Raw genomic sequence first — 20,068 nt, forward strand, 5'->3', positions numbered from 1 at the left:
TGTGATCTCACAATGTCACTGTGAATCAGTTGGCCTCAGCAGCGTGGGTTACTTTGTTTATATTGAGTGGTTCATTCCATTCTGGAATAGGGATCATAGTCCAATAATTAGACATCTGCAGGGGCGTTCTTTAGGGATAGTGAGTCAGCAATTACATTGAGTCTGCACTTGTGAAGGACTCTGTATCCAAAATATGAATTAGAAATGTTCAGAGGGATTTTTCATCCAGGAGTGTCAAATTAACTACAATCTTAAGAATTATTTCAGAATTGTGGGGTTTTCCCCCCCACAAACTTCTATTTATTTTATTTATATTATTTTAATTCGATTTATATCCCGCCCTTCTCCGAAGACTCAGGGCGGCTTACAAGCTTAGCAGTAGCCTTCATTCTATGTATATGCCTGCTTATTAGGGCTTTCACACACACCCCCAGCGGCATTATTACAAAGTCAGCTTATTTACTGGTCCATTGATCTGAATGCACAGAAGAATATATATTCAGTACAGCAGGTTGAAAGATTTTATACTTATATGTACAGAAAAATAAGTTGAGACTGCAAGGTAACTGCATAAACCAGAGTTCCCCAACCTTATCAGCTTTCCGGACCGGTGTGGGGGGAGAGGGGATGGTTCACATGAGCGGCAGGCAAGCATGCACCCAAGCTCATCCACCACTTCCACGGCCTGATTCTGAAGGGCTCAAGGCCTGGTTGGTAGTGGGCTGCGGCCTGGGGAGTCCTGACAAAAACAATGTTTATGCCACCATATTTATTTACATTAGATATTTTGCATTCATGCCCCGAGATACACTGACAACCTAATACTAAAATATTTTTCAAAAATATTTTCAGAACACATTGGCAAACCCTTAATTTTATCATCATCCATCTCATTTAAATACCAGAGAGGTATGTCATTACATTTATCAACCACAATTGGCCAAATAATGCTGTTGAGGTTCTGATTGAGCCTGGAGGCAGTTCATCCTGGAACTGACTCACTCAATCCCTTTGAAGTCTCAATGGCTATGGATACTAGGGCCTCCTGGACCCAAGGATTTTCTGTCTATACTCTTGAATGGCATAGCATTTGCACATTCAAGAATGGTACATAATCTGGGGAACCTTTCGGACTCAGGTGCTGCTCAAATAGCAGGTGGCAGTTGTAGCCAAGGGGGCTTTTATATGGCTGCATCTGGCATGGTGCTCTTTCTTGGACTGGGAAGTCTTTCAGACAATCACTCATGCCCCGGTCATCTTACAACTCAAGTACTACAATGCACTATAGATTGGTCTGCTCATGAAAACTCTGAAACTTTGGAATGCAGCAGTGTGGGCAATAATGGACATGCCTCAGAATGCCCATGTGACACCTCTGCTTCATAAGCTGCACTATTTTGCCAGTATGATTCTGGAAATGATATAAAGTGCTGGTCATCAACTCTACATGGCACAGAGCCTGATTATTTTAGGAATTGTCTATCTCTGCATGGCCAGAATATGCTGTGATGCCTTCTCTGTTGTGGTTCCTGTTTTCTGAAATTCCCCACTGAAATCCTTGTGGCCTATTCTGTTGGCATTCCATAAGGCCTTGACGATCTGGTTGTTCTCTGGCCTTAAGTTCGATGCCTTTTTGTCTACTTTCATATATAAAGTGACTGGATCCCATCTTGCTTTGATCTGTATTGCATTTTTATTATTTGGGAGTCTCTCAGAGTCAGTTTGGAGTTGGCCAAAATCTAAACTGAATTAAATAAGTTCAGTAAATAATAAAGATCACGATCAATGTTAAGGAGAACTTTTCCAGCTGGTGTAATACTGAATTAAACTATATGGGGGGGGAATAAAATCTATCATGATCACTATCCCAGCATAAAGAAAATATTTTAAATCAATTTAGAGCATGAGAAGAGGAACATCTTACCCTAGCTCCAAAAAGACACAAAATCAAGTTCCCAGCATTTCTTTGAGAAGGGCATTCTGGAAGCAGGACTCCCTTAGAGTCATCCACCTAATTTTTCATGGCGAGGCAAACAAAATCATGTCTCCAAGGATGACCAAAATGCTCAGAGGGTGGAAGGAGGCATTCCCTGAGATGTTCAGCAGCATTCCCTCTAGTCCCATGGACAATGGATGCCGCATCGATTCCCCAAACTGTCAAATCATACTCATGCATTTTAGATGCAAATGTATTGAATGTGTACTTTCTTCTAGGGGGAGAATTCTGAAAGAGGAAGGAAAAGTGTCACGCGGTGCCCCCAAGACTCTTTTTCCAGTAGTTAGAAAGGACATCATGGTTGAAGCAATAGCATATTGTGGTCCAATAGTGGTCCAACACTGAATAGATCCTGACCACAATCTGACCAACAATTTGAACCGGGACCATCTCAGTCTCAAAAAAAAGGTTGGAAACACTAATGAAATGGTACTAAACATTTAATTTTACTTAAAATACCTCTGAAATTGAAATGCCACATATATTGTCTGAACAATAGAAAGAAATGATTCAAAATGAAAGACGCTGAATGACTTCTAGAAATTTATTTTAAAATAAATATCCTTGCAACACTTGTATGATCCGAACCTAATGCTCAAAAATTATTTTGAGGACACTAAAAAAAATTCACACACACCCCCTATGCACCCACACACAGACTTATGCTTCCCACCTTAGAAGTTTAAAATGAACCCACCTTCTTAATACAATGCACAATTTTGCTTTGCCACTTGTAGCGGATAAAAAACCCCAATTATGAAATAAACCTACATATTTCCTTGCCTCAGCACCACTGAACCCAATTATTGCTATACTTTAGTAATAATGCCAGACTTTATCTGAAAAGTATCTTTCTTTAAAATTAATTCATAGAATCATCACAAAGGGCATATTTAGGCCTTTAAATCCAACTTTTCAATCAGGGTGGGATACCACAGTAAAGCATGCCAGAAGGGAGTCTGGTTACTGCTTGCCAGGATCCAGTAAAGAGGAATCATTACTACTTGGATTCCTTTGTTAAATTGTTCTTGTCTCCACCCAACCTGTCAGCCCCCAACATTCAGTCGTATTCTGTATTCTGTAATTTAGGACAATTATTCTATTTCATGCACTCTGGACAATGGAATGCAACTCTTGGGTCTTCTTCCTTGTAATTTGGACACTATGAGGATATAATCCTTAAAAGATTTTTATGACAGTAGCTCCTCTTGGGATCTCCCACTGTAGATGATCAGGCTGAGCTCGAGGGAGGGGGTCAACATGTCATCAGTCTTGAGTCCCTTTGCTCCCACAAAAGGTTTAAGTCCAGCCCACCTTGAATTCTGTTGATTCTTATCTACGGCCAACTTGCTTTGACTGTTAGTTCAGAGCTCTTGTAAAGAGCTTTAGCATGCAATAAGCCTATATATTCTTTTGAACTGCCCGGACTCCTGATTTCCCACGCTTGACACCTGCTGGCTCATTCTGAAAGACAAAGAAAGGAAGTATAATACTTTTATCTTGAAGCTTTCACCTACCTTTGGAAGAGAGGAAAACATAATTACACCAAGCTGGCCCCCTACAGCCAATTGATAAGAGATTAAAATGTCATTTTTCAATGTAGATTTCAAAGCTACAAAACAGGACTTTCAGCAGACTTTCTCTGTTCCTCAGAAGCCAAGCTTCCTTTCCCTAACTTAATTACTGGCGTGTAATTACAATTGTATTTTGTCCTAGTTTAGTTAAATAAATGTGCATCACAAAATAATTCTCTACAAGATGGAAAAAAACAAAACACCTCATAATCTACACCCGGAATTAACTTACACTTGTGGTTAAGAACACGTTTGCATCTAATCTAAAAAAGGAGCTTTCCACAACTGAAAAAAAGTACATTACCTTAGTTGGATAGTTGATAATTAAAGAAACCAGAAGGCAATATAGAAGGAATATAACCTTTATCTTTCATGCTTCTACCCTGAAGAAAATCCCCATATCATAGAATTCTCCTGAATAACATTAGGGAGAACCATTAAGAATTCCTATTTTTGTCATTTATCCAAAACTTGTGAATTAAAAAAAGAAAACTTGTTTTAAAAACAGTTCTTGGCATTAAGACCAAACAAACTTTCCTCTTTTGCTTTGTGGGATTATTACTTGGTTGTAAACAGTATGATGGCACCTGGTAAAGAAATCTATAAAATCAGGGTAAAACATTTTTGGCAGACATTGCATAAAAAAATGCAACGAAATGTAAGGCAGGGATTTTTGTTATTGTGGTTGCTGGGAATTGACCTGAAAGTGTCTTTGAGGACTACAGGTGGCATGTCATTACACCCAAGGGGTGTAGGTGCAGAGATGTTTATTCTTTTTTGTTGTTGTTCTTTTATGGATTTTTAAAATAAAGGTGCAGATAGTTCTTAACCTAGGACTTGTTTAATGACTGTTAAGATGGTACTCAAAAAGTGACTTGTGACCAATCATCACAAGCATCACATCCCCAGTCACATGATCAAAATTTGGACACCTGGCAACTATATATTTGGTTGCAGAGTTCTGGGGTCACATGATGCCACTTATCCCCTTCCCAGGGAGCTTCCGGAAAATCAATGAAGCCAGATTCACTTAATGACCATGGTAAAGGTATACATTTGCACTTAACACTTAATAACTGCATCATTTAGCAACAGCTCTGATCCCAATTACAGTTGTTGAGGACTACCTGCCGTATTAGCTTTTGCTTGCATGAATTTATTTACATGCAAATTTACAATAAGTGGTATTTATAAGGGATGGGACGGGACTGAAGGGTAACTCTTAAAGAGGATGAATTGGGAACAATTATTTGAGAGCTGTGGCATTTATCATTTCGTTGCTGAAAAGTGGGAAATACTGCTTTGCATCATAACCCACATTTGTTTTGATGAACTCTACAAATAGCAAAATAGATTTTTGAAGGAAAACCCTTTAGAAGCCACAGCACACATTCTAATAAATAGGAGTGCCCCATCTTAAAAAAAGTTATATTCCAAATTTCATGAGCCTTGTCTTACTAGTTGGAATGCCATTTGGTTGTTTGATTAACTATTAGATCAACACAACCGAAGACCCATAGCCTGCCTTGGTTAAGGGCTTTGTGTGGCAAATAGTAATGTATGGAATTAGTACTTAGTACTAATTAGTACACAATTAGTACTCCCCCAAACTTATTTCACTGGCTGAGTGGACCATCCAATATTCACGTCTGCGAATGACATCAACATACGCACAAGACAGAAGCTCAAGAGGTACCCAAAGAGCAAGTCTGTTTTCAACTCCAGCCTTCAGGTAAACTCTCTTCCAGGATCCAGAGGTGCCCCTTCCACCTGCCAAATAAAGCCAGGTTACAATTCTAATTCAGCATTCATTGTGTGATAAAATTAACGGAGCCTTCCGGGTGAATCCTCATCATCCTGGGGATAATTTATATTAAACATTATGCTACGTTCATCCAGATTCCTTCAAGGACAGGACCATTATTATCAAATTTATTTGCTGCTCTTATCACTGTCCAAGGCAACTCTATGCATTAGAGACAAAATAAAAGACAAATATCAGCAACAACTTCACTTTAGAACCAGATACCTCTCGACTTACAACCATTCACTTAGTGACCAGTTACAGTGGCACTGAAAATGTGACCGACCAGTCCTTGTACATACAACCATTGTAGCATCCTGTCACGAGCACAATTCTGGTGCTTGGCGACTGGCATTTACGTGTCCGAGGGTCACGTGATTGCCACTTGCAAACTTCCCAAATGCTTTCTGACAAGCAGTCAGTGGAAAAGCCAGACTTAATCACACCGTCCAGAGCTACAATCATTTGCTTAACCCTGGCAAGAAAAGGTGGTGAAACTGAATGCACCTCACTTAACAGCCACCTTGCTTAGTGATGGAAATTCTGGTCCCAAATGTGGTCACAAGTCAAGGACTACCTGTAAAGTTGTCTCTACGTAGGGTACTAGGTCTCAATGCACAACATGGAAGATTCAGCTATACGTCAATCTGTAGGCACTTCCACTGAATACATTATGTGCAACTTAACACGGCAATCTAAACATTATTGTGGACTCTTGCACAATCGACTGTAAGTGAAGCTTAGTTACTTGACACCCAGAAGTCAAGACATACGTCAACATAGTTGTTTTGTACAGGTTCCATTTTTCTAATGTATGCAGCTTATTTTATTACATGCGATATCACTCTTCAGACATCTGACTTAACTCCTGCTGTCATGTTGGACCATAGGATGGAGGAGCTGCATATTAAAATGCTTCAATATTTATAATTGGTATGAAGTCTTGCAGTTTCATTGCTTCTTCGTTTCAGTGTTTGCATTAACGTTTTCTGTAACATACCTGTGCCACACGATACCACAAAATAAAAAATGGATCAACAGTCATTTTTCAATAGTTAAGATTTGGGGCTCAAAAACAACAGTTCAGAAGCCCACTTTGGTCACAAAATGGTATTTTTATACAGTAAGAATAGACTAACGTAGCTATCTTTCCTAAGGCAATATAGATCGGCGTATAATTTTTTCCACTCAGTATTAAGAATCTGCAGGAACAGCTGAATTATAGTCAGCGCTATGAAATATACTGAGGAAAATTTGCGTTATCTTTTCCTTTTAATATTGTATAATTACATTGCTGATTTGAAAAATTAAAAGATTTCTGCGAGGGACTAAAATCTTGCTTTAACAGCCCTTTGCTCTTAATATTTTAACAAGAAACATATATATTCACGAATATTTTAACAGTAGTGTATCTTCTACTGCCTCTGAAATGAAACCTCGTCTCACAAACATAATGCAGACCTAGTAAGTTTGGTGATTCTTCAGTGATTATGCATACAGCCCCACTATGAATGCATTGTGATGGTCACAAAATACTTTAGGAACTAAAAACTTTTGAGACTCAATGGGCAAGATGAACAGTGATTGACAATCATTCTTTGTGACAACTTACATACTTTAATTCATGCATAAAAAACGGAGACAACAAATGTTAGTGCCTGGGAATGTGGAACCACAAATATTATTTCATCATATTTAAATTGAATCTCACATTTCTGACAACCTTTAAAGTGTGTTTATTTGCTATATCTAAGCAATGCCTAGGTTGGCAGGGAGTCCTTAAAAAAAAAAGGCCACAATGGTGTCTTGTATGCAAAGCTTTAACAGCACTTTACTGTAAAACATTCAAAAGGTTCAAAAAAAAATTATGGTGAAACATCTATGTGAGAAATGAGACATTTCAAGCATCTGGGATGCAGTCTAAACTTCCAATTCAAAATACCTGTAAAACTTTCATAAATTTTACATCTGAAATGTTTCAAAACCAAATATTTTACACACTTCTATAACAGAAACAACCCTTCTAGTTTCAAAAAGCTCAATTTCCAAGCTTTAACTGCAACATCTATATGAAATTATTTTATAAAACGTTATGCTTGTAGCCTGCCCGCTTATGTGATTTGAGTCCTCTATCAAGATTTCCATTTATCCAAGTACCCATGTAGTTACTGCAGCCTTAACTTGGCTGCAAAGAGTTGTAGTATTACAATGTCAAGAACAGAATTCATTTTCAGAAGGGCATTTAATAGGCTTCGTGAAGCCAAAGAACTGAATACAGGAATACCTTAACCACTTTTAGTACAATATTGAATTACATGTGAGTCTTCCAGTTTAAAAGAAAAATATAAACAAACAGTTTTTCAAGAACTTGCAAGTTCTGCAAGCTTCAGGTTCTAGGTACATCATACAGTATAAATTTGTTTCTGAAGATCAACACGAGTCTCCCTTAATAATCAAGGGGGGGGGCTGCCTTCCTCCATGCCCCTTCCTCACTACATCATAGTACTTTTACAAAACTACCAGGTATTAATGCATTTATAAAAACAAGGAGGACCTTCACACCTTGCTCAGGCTCTGGGGAATTATAGGTGATATATAGGTCAGACCCCCCCACACACCTTGGCTTGTTAAAAGAAATCAGGGGGAAAAAACAATAAATGTATTATTCAAAATGCTTAAACACACCTGTAAAAAATAAAAAGGAAAAAAAAAGCAAATTAAAAAATTCCTCCAAAAAGATCTAACAGGCCATCCTGTAGCAGAAGCTGTTGGGCTGCTTTGTGATAAGACTACAAAAGGGGAAGATACAGGTAGAGAACTAAACAAGATTCAGCGAAGCTCCAAAAATCTTTATAAATACAGCCATTGGAAGGACGATCTTGAGTCAGGAAGGATTTATGCTCGGTGCAAGCTGAGAACGAGAAGCAGGTACAAATTGTAAAGCACACTGAAGAAACTGGTACATTTAACTAAACTAGTCTCCCTCCTCCCAACCCAGGCCAAATTGTTTACAGCCTTGGGTGATGGTGCTGTCAACTAACCTAAGAAGCAGCATAAGGAAAAGGGGTGGGGGTGGGGGGAAAGCTAAGTTTCCGTTGTTAAGGGGATGTTTGCAAACACTTGTTCTTTCAAAAAAGCATGGCTCTAAGTATGTGGTGGTGTATTTATCAAAGTGTATAGTCCAAAGGATGTTTCTATGTGCAAAGACTGCAGTCAGAATTTGTATAGACTTGCGCAACAGTTCCTTTTAAGAATCAACTTGTAAAGATGTTGAACTGTCCCACTGTTTTTCTCCAGCAGGACAGTTCGTTTAGGCTGTATTCTGCTGGCAAAATCATCATTTAGAAGGCTAAATACTATGTTTCACTACCTATTACATCAGGAGCAGACTTCTTAATCCCACTTGAACATACTAAAGAAACATACTTACCTAATTATCATAATTGTCTCTGTAAGAGCTTCCAGAGTAACGGTCCCCATAGCCTCCCTGATTTCTGCAAGAAAACCACAAGACTGATTTAGCCCAATGCTACAGGTAAATTGTGCAAATACTAATTCTGAGAGTAAAACTCACTGCAAGTAAAAAATTACATTATCCTATCTGTGCAAATGATAGTTGTGATTCTAGATATATTTTATCATTATCATCTAATACAACTTATTATGGATGGGCCAAATCAACTATTTTGATGCATCTATTATGTATTTCCTCAGATTTTTTTCCATTAGTTGTAATATTAAGCAGAAGGGCTGATTTAAAGAGTGATTGTGATCTGAAATACAGGCAGGCATACAATTAGCACCTGTCCAGAACCACTTAAAGCAGTTGTATTCCCCCCCCTTATTTGGTTCCTGCCATCTTGTAGCACTATGCTTAAGATGTTAGTAACAGGTGTTTCATGTCCATTTTTTTATTGTGTCTTCCCTTTGAATCCATATCTATTTTTCCATCAGTTTATATTACCTAGAATTAGGCATGTGGGTTCTGAATGGATTCTCATGTAATTTTGTATTTAAGAACCCTCTAATCCATATCTTAGAAGATATAAGAAACAATAATCCAGAATTCTAAGTCAAACTGTATGCAATTGAAATTATCTATATTTTCTCTGCTCATATCTGTTTCAATCCCTTCCCTTCATTCTTGAATTGCACCTGGAAGGAAAATGGCAAACAGTACAGTTTGTGAGGCAGAGGTATTGCAAGGGCACATCAAGGCATGCCTAATATTGCCACGTGGTTGCATTCAGGACCAATTATAACTTCCACATTTTTTTTTAAATTGCCATTGCTAGGAATGAATAAGAAAATGTCTAGTGGGATCCTGAAATATTTTACAGGGCAAGTAGCGGGGCTGGTGTGCAATGCTCCCTCTCTCCCCATAGCAGCTCCCAGCATGGCATTTTTCTACTGAACTGTCCCTCCCGCAACCCCCCCCCCCCCGGTTGTCAATTGGCCCATGTGCCCATTCTTTAATGTGCAGTAATAGTCTCAGATGAAACAGGTTTCCAGCATGCAATACTCTGCTGGCCTTTCCACACCCAATTCCCAATGCTTTGTTCCCCCTTTCTCTCCCTGTTATGGACTGCTGATGTCCTTGGCTTTTCCTAATTTTTTCACTGTCCTCCAAACTATTTCTGCCTGGAATAATCATCTCTTAATCTGTATCTGGCCCAGAACACTTCTACTTTCTTTTGTTAATGAACCAATACGTATTTATGTATGGCTCAGTTGAGGCATGAAACATTTTGCGCAACTCTATCCATTTTCTGTACCCAATCTGTAAGGATCACAATTTGCCTCTATCTAAAAAAGCTTACCTGCTGCCATAATAGTCTCTGGATCCACCATATCCACCGCTTCTGTTGTCATAACGGCCACCTCCATATCCTCCGCCTCCTATTGCAAAGAGAAAAGTATCTGTTAAATCTTACTGTTTCAATGCAGTGGAGGTTTATGATAAAAGGGCAATTATAATATTGTAGGAAAGCTCACCTCTAGAAAATCCACGTCCACGCCCTCTGCCTCCAGAAGAGCCACGGGAAGATTTTCCAGCCTGGTCAACTCTGATCTGACGTCCATCCACAGACTTATAAGAAAAAAAATTAAATAATTTTTTTATTTGATACAATTGCATCTACTGCCAAAAGGAAGATGCTTGAGGTGAGGATGAAATGGGTATAGTTAGGTTACTACTATAGTTACTAATTTGATTCTAGCATGTATGTTCCTTTTCTTTCCACAAGCCCAATTTGATAGCCATTTTTGGAGGAGCTCTAAGGGTTGTTCAGCTGCAGACTGTATTTCTCCATTTTACAGCTTGAGAAGAGGGACAAACTCTCTTCTAATGTATAATACATAATGCCTGAAAAACAATACAACCAGTAAATTACATTCTAACTTTCTGCAGCCTATCTGCATCTTCCTGAAACAACTTGCAGATAGATAATTCAGACTCAGGCCACAGCTCAAATATATTTAAATGTCAATAATGCAACAATTATCTGAAAAAACAAAACTCAGTGTCTTAAATAGGGCCAGGATTTGTTTGTTGCAGCTTTCAGATAACTGTGCACATTAGTTAAGGGGAATTACAGTAATTCTAATGAATTGTTTTATTGAGCTAATATTAACAATCATGCTATTCACTCATTACATTAATTTTGAGACGTTTTATGAGTTTTTGCAGGCCTGGTAAGAATATTGTGCAAATTAAAACTTAAGTCTATTTTTAACCTTAACAAAATTCTGTGAAAAAAACTTCAAATGCATGCAGTTGCTACAAAAGTTAAAGCACTTTATTTCTTTCTTACTATCCAGTTTAGAAGACACATTATTTTTCTATGAGGCTGTGCTTTATTTAACAAGAGATTAAAATGGTTAAAATGGATTACATCAGCGGTCCCCAACCTTTCCAGTTGGTGGCCAGTGCAGGGGCAACATGTGAATGGGAGGTATACATGATCACAGCTCCATTTGTGCCTGTGGCATCTGCACATGCTCTCCTGGAGTGTCACACACATGCTTGATCGCCACTTGCACAAGTGGAGCTTCACACACGTATCTCTCCTGTGTCCTGGTTTCAAACAGGCCGCGGCCTGATAGTCTGCCACGGCCCAGGGGTTTGGGACCCTTAGATTAATGACTTCTGAAGTATTTTTGAACTTTAGGGTTCCAGAAGTTTCATACAGCTGTATCTACTATGAGTAGAGATACTTGTGTAAGTGGACATAGCTGTAGGATTTGAGGGAGCATAATGTAATATTACAATTATCAATCTCTTATTACAGGACAAGTATGCTAAGAAATAGCAAAGCATGAAACTTCACTGTAAACATCTTGATAGTTATCAACTAAAGTTCTCACCTCTCCATTCATGGCTCGCATGGCATCCTTGGCATCTTCAGGACGGCAATAGGTAATAAAACCAAATCCCCTGGATCGTTGGGTCTCTCTGTCTTTCACCACAACCACTTGAGATTATATATAAAAAAGCATGTTAACTTAGATCACAGATGTTCATGTCTACACAAACTCTTTCAAATCTCCCTATTGTCAACCCATATTAACTGTCAGGCAAAAGAAACCAGGAACAGGAATAGAGTTCAACGCACTACAAGTTTATTCCATGATTTGTACAAAACAATCTGATCTACCAACAGTCAAACCAAACTGGTGATAGATAAGGGTCAACAGGATTCACAGAAGGTTGGACTTAGATCTTATGTGGGAATGTAACAACTCCAAACTGATGACACGTTTAACCCTGCCCTCAGGCTCCACCTAGTTATCTCCTATATTAACTATGTTCAGCTGATTACCATAAAAGTAAAATTGTTAGTCCTTACTCATTAAGGTAATTAACTTACCACTCATCGGTGCAAGTCTTCCATAATATGAAATAAATCCTTACCATCATGTTTATGCTTCTATATGATTTTAAATTAAGACCATTCAAATTAAAGTAGCAAATAAAATAGCAAATTATTTGTTTAGGATTATTTGAAGCAAAGTTACCTCAAAAGTAAAACACTGGACTATGCCAAAACTTAAATCAAGGAAGCCGGCCTGGCCTGAGGGGGGATTGGTGGGGTTTTTACTATTTTTATTGGGGTTTTTAGTATGTATTAACTGTATTTTTTAATTGGGCATGTATTTAATTACCTTTTATCTTTTGTAAATTTCTGTGTTTTATTCTTGCCCTGTACACCGCCCTGAGTCCTTCGAGAGAAGGGCGGTATAGAAATATTAATAAATTAAAATTAAATTAAATTATGCTAAATAATTGGAAAAAATCTTACATCACTAGGAATGGATAGTGATGGTTGATTTCATGATTTTAGAGTGAATTGTTGAATGGCTACACTTTTTTTAGCTAATTGGAATCATGTTAAAACAAACCAAGATGAAGGAATCAGAGGTTGCTGTTAATCATGATTACTGATAGTGCACTAAACTATGGAGCATATTTTTTTTGCAAAATAATTTTTCTTAAGATAGACTGCTTCCATTCTGTTTTCTAAGATTTTTACTCTGCCCCTATTGCACCTGAAAGTACGATATGGCAATATATGTAATGAGGTTTGCTTCCATCTGCTCATCCCAGTTATGCATGCTAAGTCTAGACTGTGTTTAATGATTAAAACTAGTATGCCACACAAAGCTACACTACAGAGGATTTCTGATTTTGCATGCAGATAGATTTATTCTACAATGAATGGTCGTGCCAAATTTTCTTCACCCCAAACAAAATGCAGTTTGTTCTGGATAGAATTCTTTCAAAGGTTTGTTCCGTTTTAGCTGCTGCATCTTGTTCTTGAAAATGAAAATTGTTAAATATCCCTTTCTGAATCAGAGCACTGGGAGGGACCAGTTACATTCCTGTTGCTACTGTTTGGAATGAACTGAATGGAATTTGAACATAAAGCAGCAGGCGTTCAAGGAGTGCGTAGCATGTTGCAAAGTTCTGGTATCTCTTAATCTTTGGAAAAAAATTCAACTAAGATGATCCAAGGCCTGGAGACTAAAACATACCAAGAACAGCTATGGGACTTGGGTTTGGCTAGTCCAGGGGTAGGCAACCTTGGCTCTTTTATGACTCGTGGACTTCAAGTCCCAGAATTCCTGAGTCAGCAATCCTATTCACACTGCTGCTCATGGATGAAAAACCTGTAACTGATTTGGGTTCTTTTAAACAAAAGAAACAAGACCAAACAAGACTAAATTAGAATAGAATGTTAAGAGTTTCCAGATCAGTGTTTTGTCCACACCTCTACTGAACATTTTATGCACTGAATCACAGTACATGTTGTTGATGGTACATCTAACTTTGTATACAGCAATATAATTAAAATGTGATTTTGTGCAACCTAGCATGTCTGAAAAATTTTCTCACCTTCTGCAATGTCACCATAGGGAGAGAACAACTGCTCCAAATTTTGTTCATTGGTGTCGAAACTGAGTCCTCCAATGAAGAGCTTTCCTTCATCTGACGCCATTGTCAAAGTGATCTGTAAGCAAAAGGTTCTTTAATTCCGAGAAAATGCAAGGATATACATAAAGGCAAAACTCACACTAGTTAAAATATATTTATGCTGCTTCAATTACTGTAACTTTTAAGTAGTTCATAGCAATAATATAAATTCAGTAAACATGCACATGCTACTTTAATGGATACAAGCTTTTAACAATTATTACTCAGAAGTATATTCCATTTAGAATTATTAAAAATTTCAGATTTAAAAGGTTTTATACTGAAAATAGATTTTTCAAACATCTGTCTCTTATTTGTAATTTGAACAGTGTAAAAACAGTAAATGTTTTTATCTTTAATTGGGGTAATTTTTAACTTGAAATTTCTGTCAGGGATGGAACTTTTTTAATTTGAACTGTTTTATGCACTATTTTTTTTACCCTGACAGTTTAAATTTCTAACCTACTACATTTGAATTTCAACTCCAGCAAGTTGAATGATGCCTCTTTAAAAAGGCAATTGTCGTGGTATACTTCAGTATTTTAGTGCTATAAAACTAGGATGTGTTTGTGTTTTCTCAAGGTAGAGGATGATGAATGCCTATAGCCACGACTTCTCATTCCCATTCATATCACTCAATGTATAATTTGAGGAAGGGGGGGAATAGTTTAATTATATGCATTTGAAAGGCTGTTTCATTAAATCTTACTACCTATAGCAGAGATATATAGGGGTTTTGGGGAGATAAGCGGTACTTGGTACTTTAAAATCTAAATATATGCAAAATATTATAAAATCAATTTTTTTGTGGATTTCAAGGTAAGCAATCTACTATTCTTTCAGGACAAGAATTAAACATAGATCTTACTGTGTTAATTGGTATTTACGGGGCAGTGTCAATTTTTATGATACATTCAATGGATACAGAAGGCTGAGAGAGAGCTGAGATCTGTGTCCAAATGAAGCAAACCTAATCAAACAGCACTTTTGATTTCATCACAAAAGCAGAAAAAAGTTTCCTGTTTCTCCAGATCAAATCTGATAAAACCATGTAGACCTGTAAAAGTTGCTTTAGAAGTCTTGAAAACCTTTTCCTGTTATGTCTTTTCCAATGCGAGTTTTTGAAGGCAGGGATAATCTGTTCTTGCATTATTTTATTTTTCCTTTATAAAATGTGTACACCTTCTTTGATAATGTATGTCATCATTCTTTTCATCTCTGGGAAACTGAGGGTCTGCGCTACTTTCCTCCGGAGGAAGCTGCCTTTCAGGCCAACTACAATATTTTATCCTGTAAACTGGGATTTAAGGTACCATTATCAAACCTGTCTCCTTTATAAGCACCACCTGCTTATTTACAGCCTTCATGGTATTGTTACATTTCATGAAATTGTGAAGTATATAACATTTCCTGTTGAAACAGAACTTAAAATATTTATATCGGCACTTGTATCTGGAGGTTCCCTTCGAAATATAATATACACACGATTTGGTTAAACCTTAAATGATCCCAGCAGGCAGTTTATAAGAATCGCCTGCCGCTTTTGTCAGATAAGGGGTAACAAAGCACTGTAAAAACCAGCCTGCCCGCTGCATTCTTCTCAATAAGGAATGAAATCTGTATTTTATCTTCTTGCATTATAGGGTAAAGGGAATAAAGTACCGCCACGGTTAAGGAACTGGAGGCATTTTCCCTCCCAACGTATTCCCCTCCCCCCCCGGTAAAATGGCCACGAGCACGTGGTCCGAACAGAATGCGGGAAGGCGAGTGGAGCGCAGCTCACGTTCCAGAGAAAAACCCAACTAAGCATGCGCTAAGTCCGCTCCCTCGCCGCCCTGCTCGGGGTGAAGATTTTTCCTCCCCACACCGTTATCCCCGCAGGCTACTATACTCGTGTGAAACTTACCGCGTTTCTCAGAGCGGCGCGTCCTTCCTCCCTGTCCGTTAGGCGCAAGACAAGTGAAAAATGAGTTTCAAAACAGCGCATGCGCGTAAGGGCCCAGTAGTTCTTTCTGGGCAACCGCCATTTTGTGAAGCGTCTCTCCTTTCTTTCCCTGCCCCTTCTTCCCTCCTCTCCTTAAAAGAAGCCTTTGCCGCCCCCCCCCCGGTTCTCTTCGCTAATCCTCACCCCGGCACCCTCACCACCCACAAGAGCCCGAGCGCACTCCGATATAAAGCACTCACCGAAATAGGCCTCGAAGCAAGAGCCGCGTAAAAGACCCGTCCGCTACCGAAGCAAGAGCTATCGCGATGGCGGCGAGGGAAACACGAGTGTTAAAGCGAGGCTGGTTACACACGCTTCTGCGCGGCTCCGGAGCAGCCATTGGTTGGAGTTGCCAGTGGGCGAGGCTTAGCCTAAATAGCGGAGACGCCCATCCGCTCTAGGAGAACTCTTTTTCAAACTGCGGCGTCTTACTGCAGCCCTATCAGCGTTTCCTTGCTAGGAAATACATCTGTGCAAACGGGTCCGCGAACGGTGCTCAGTAGAGGGAGTACGGCCGCGTACGTGTCGCAGCGGCCATAGCGGGCCTCCAATTCGCGGGTTTCCGCTTTCCAAGAGAGTAATAAAACTGGGAGAGTGAGCCAAAATTTGTGTAATGCCTGATCTCCAATTTTGGGGGTGGGGTGGGGAATAAAAAGAAGGTTTTGTTGAAGACAATAGACCTCTAATCAAGAAAGTAAACCTCTATAATCAAATGTTGACGGATATCCTGATTGTAGATATGGCATGATTTCTGTGAAGAGGCAGATAGTAGTAATTGACTAAAAAAAAACTTAAAAAATAAAAGGCTTGCGGAAAAGGAGGCGTGGAAGCTAAAGAATAATTGGGAGGGAAGGAGGAACTTACACCCTCACATCACAACGAAAATCTCATGAGATACACACTTTGAATTCAAAGTATGTACGCCAGGCACTGGATCCTGGATTGGATGACAATTTCACGTTTTTCATCATTGCAGTTTTAATACCAGACTGCTATGCTGCTGTACTCTGACATTCATTTTACCAGGAATCATGTTACACCAGCAAAATGGAAGCAAGTGATGTTCTGTTTGTCAGATTAAGTCATATTTGAAACATCCAAAAATTTCAAACATTTGTGTGTGATTGCATATTAAGTTCTATCACCGATCTTGCCTGATTCCAGAATAGTAGAGCAAGAATGAAATGTTTATAAGTCAGCATCAACTTTTTCTGTGCTTTCATAATTACTTCATTTGCAGAAATTGGAAATTTCATTTTCCCCCCCTTTCCATCATATCGGTAGACTAAGGTATTCCTTCAGGGGAGATTGCATATTGAAGTGTTATGGAAAATATTATGGAAAATAGTGAAGTTGGATCAGATAAATGGATGCATTGTTGAGCAATTATAGGAATGCTAGTAAAATAAGAACACCTAGTTGCCACATCTTTAAAGTATTTAAATTTTAAAAATTTGTTTTAGCAGAAGAATATAAGTACTATATAAAAACCACTGAAATAACTTCAAAGTTTTCTGATTTGATGTTCTAGTCCAATTCAAGAGAGCCAGTTTGATGTGGTTATGGTGCTGGCCTACAAACAGGATACTGAGCGGAGACCGAGTTCTAGGCCTCCCTTAAATATAAAAGGGAGTCTTTGGGCCAATCACACTCTTACAGGGTTGTTGCAGAGAAAATAGGAGGCAAGGATACAGTACAGGTAGTTCTCAAATTAAACGTTTTTTTAGTGACTCTTCAAATGACACTGAAAAAAGGGACCCATGAGCACTTTTTACACTTTTGTTGCAGCATCCCCATGGTCATGTGATCAAAATTTGGACACTTGACAACTAGCATCTATTTTTGACAGTTGCACTGTCCTAGGGTCAGGTGATTATCATTCGTAAACTTCCCAGCTGGCTTCCAATAAGCAAAGTCAATGGGGGAAGCCAGATTCACTGAACCACAAGACTCATTTAACAACTGCAGTAGTTCACTTAGTAGCTGTGGCAAAAATGTTGTAAAATGGGGCACAACTCACTTAACAGTTGTCTTGCTTAGCAATAGAAATGTTGGGCTCCACTGGGGTGGCAAGTCAAGGACTACCTGTGTTAGATATGTTTGCTACCTTGAGATATATAAAAAAGGCAGGATAAAAAAATCTAATAATTAACCATAAAACCAATTTGATTTGATGTTTAACCAAATCATCAAATTAAACAGCATTTTATAAATATTTACAGAACATATTCAAGACAGGACTTATAAAAAAATAAAATATAAAAGAAAGCCATTCTATCTTCTAAAGGATGTTCCACAGAGCAGGGGCCGTTGTGGAAAATACTTCTGTTCTGTTCCCCACTAGTGCGACACTCGCTCACAGGATCTGCAGCATACCATTTTTGCTATATTGGGTTGGACAGATACTCTTGGAAAAAGGTGATCCCTCAGGTAACCCAGTCCCAAACCATATAGAGCTTTAAAGGTGACCACCAGCACCTTGAATTATACCCAGAAACCAATGAAGTTCACACAGAAGTGGTATTATGTATGCCATATATCTGGCACCATTTATTACTCTCAAAATCATATTCTGCATCAGATGAAGTTTCCAAATGCTCTTCAGGGCCAGCTCCGTATAGGATTATAGTAGTCTAAAGAATTTATATGGGCATAAGTGAACAGAGCCTCCAAGAATGGACTCAACTAGTGCCAAAGGTGCGCAAAAGCCTTCCTAACCATGGTTGGCACCTGATCTTTGAGCAAGAGACACAAGTGTAGGATCACAGATTGTGCACCAGGTCTATCTGGGGTAGCACAAATCCATCCAGAACTAAAGAAGGAAGAACTTTGTTTCCACTGGTTCCAAATATTCACAGCCACTCCGTTTTGCTATGGTTGAGATGGAGATCATTATGCCCCAACCAGTGCCAACAGCCTCCAGATACTGAGGCAGGACATTCTCAAAGAGTCTGGGACAGAGATATAAAAGGTATCATCTGCATATTGATATCTCACCCCAAGTTCACAGATCATCTTATACAGCATCCTCATGTAAATGTTAAATGGAAGGGAAAAATAGAAACCTGAGACACCCCACTGGTTAGGGGACGCATGCTGGATTTTGCTCCATTAACATTGACTGGAACCAGCTCCGGAGAGAGAAGTAACACCAATTCCTGAAGCTCACCCAGGATACCATGATAGGCCAAAGAAGTCAGGGGTCTAGATAATCCACCTCATCCTGGTTTCTCTGAAGCTGCCATGTGACCACACTTTCTACCACCTTTCCTAAAAAGATTGGAGACTGGACAAATAATATCCAGACTACTTGGGTTAAGAGATAGTCCATTGACGGGGCCATTACTTTTAAGAGCTGGTGGGACCACTCCTTCTCTAGAAGGGGGAGTTTAACTACCGCCTAAACCCACTCATGCATCCTCTCCTACGCAGCCTTAATTAGCCATAACACACAAAAGGCCTAACTAGCAGCTGAGAGGGCCCAGTCCATTTCTTCAGGTTTTGCAGGCTCAAACTCTTCCCAAATAACCTTGCAAAGAGTAACCCCCACTACTTGCATTGATTCTGCTATAGGGCTGGGGTCCAATGTAGAGCAAATATGTCTGAATTTGCCAGATGTGCATGTTCTTCACAGCAACCCTTTAGATATACTTTGATACTGCTCCCTCCGAGGGAGGGACTAAAATTACACAAAACAGGGCCACTGAGCGACTATCAGCAGATATAGTAAGGGTGGAGATAGGACTTAATAGCAACTTTACTTCATGGTCTTTGCTTCACCAGCGATGCTTTAGGTGTCTTAGCCCACTTAAGTTCCCTCAATTACATCAAATACTTAGGGAGCTTTGCAAAACCTGGGCATGGAGAGTCTGCTCAGGTGCAATCTGATCTAAAGCGGTTGCCTCTTTGCTACTCCCATGCAACCACCAAAGCTTCAATCAGATTTGAGTAGCAGGTTTTCCAAAATAATTCTGAAACCCAATTAGTCCATTAGTTCAGACATGTCAAACTCGCAACATCATGTGACATTGCAAGACGTTATCAGGACTGTTTTGCCATTGCCAGCAATGGGGTGGGTGCGGCTTCCGGATGACATGTCCAGCCTGCGGGCCGGCAGTTTGACACCCCTGCACAAGTTGGTAGGACTGGAACGATGAATAGTCTTGATCTCCATGTGGAAGATGGTACCCAAGAATTTGAGGTTCACTAGTGAGTGATCTATCCATGGGAGAGAAAT

At 39.1% G+C, this 20,068-nt stretch overlaps 1 protein-coding gene across 5 annotated transcripts; it reads right to left on the bottom strand.

Annotated features, from left to right (window-relative positions):
- Positions 1 to 2,526: 2,526 nt before the first annotated feature.
- LOC308662701 (cold-inducible RNA-binding protein-like) lies at positions 2,527 to 16,186 on the bottom strand. 5 transcript variants are annotated; one of them, XM_081318834.1, is made up of 10 exons: positions 16,032 to 16,186; positions 15,754 to 15,784; positions 13,770 to 13,884; positions 11,741 to 11,847; positions 10,370 to 10,463; positions 10,195 to 10,273; positions 8,805 to 8,868; positions 6,208 to 8,285; positions 5,267 to 5,340; positions 2,527 to 3,460 (listed from the first exon to the last, which is right to left on the bottom strand). In XM_081318834.1, exons 1-7 carry the CDS (start codon positions 16,169 to 16,171, stop codon positions 8,805 to 8,807), a joined length of 630 nt encoding a protein of 209 aa, XP_081174960.1. In that variant the 5' UTR covers positions 16,172 to 16,186; the 3' UTR covers positions 2,527 to 3,460; positions 5,267 to 5,340; positions 6,208 to 8,285. The 5 variants fall into 5 exon arrangements, with proteins under 5 accessions (XP_081174960.1, XP_081174959.1, XP_081174961.1 ...); XM_081318833.1 differs by having other exon boundaries at positions 6,148 to 8,285; XM_081318835.1 differs by having other exon boundaries at positions 5,245 to 5,340; positions 6,148 to 8,285.
- Between the last annotated feature and the right edge of the window lie 3,882 nt (positions 16,187 to 20,068).

This window comes from Vipera berus, assembly GCF_964194415.1.
Source record: "Vipera berus genome assembly, chromosome: 2".
NCBI classification, from domain to species: domain Eukaryota; kingdom Metazoa; phylum Chordata; class Lepidosauria; order Squamata; family Viperidae; genus Vipera; species Vipera berus.

Excerpts from the sequence above, each read along its gene's own strand:
- LOC308662701 (XM_081318834.1), bottom strand. The coding sequence starts at position 16,171 with ATGGCTGCTCCGGAGCCGCGCAGAAGCGTGTGTAACCAGCCTCGCTTT. Across the intron at positions 10,274-10,369 it reads TGGACGTGGATTTTCTAGAG|GAGGCGGAGGATATGGAGGT; the intron begins GTGAGCTTTCCT and ends TCTTTGCAATAG. Across the intron at positions 8,869-10,194 it reads AGAGACTATTATGGCAGCAG|AAATCAGGGAGGCTATGGGG; the intron begins GTAAGCTTTTTT and ends GTTTTCTTGCAG.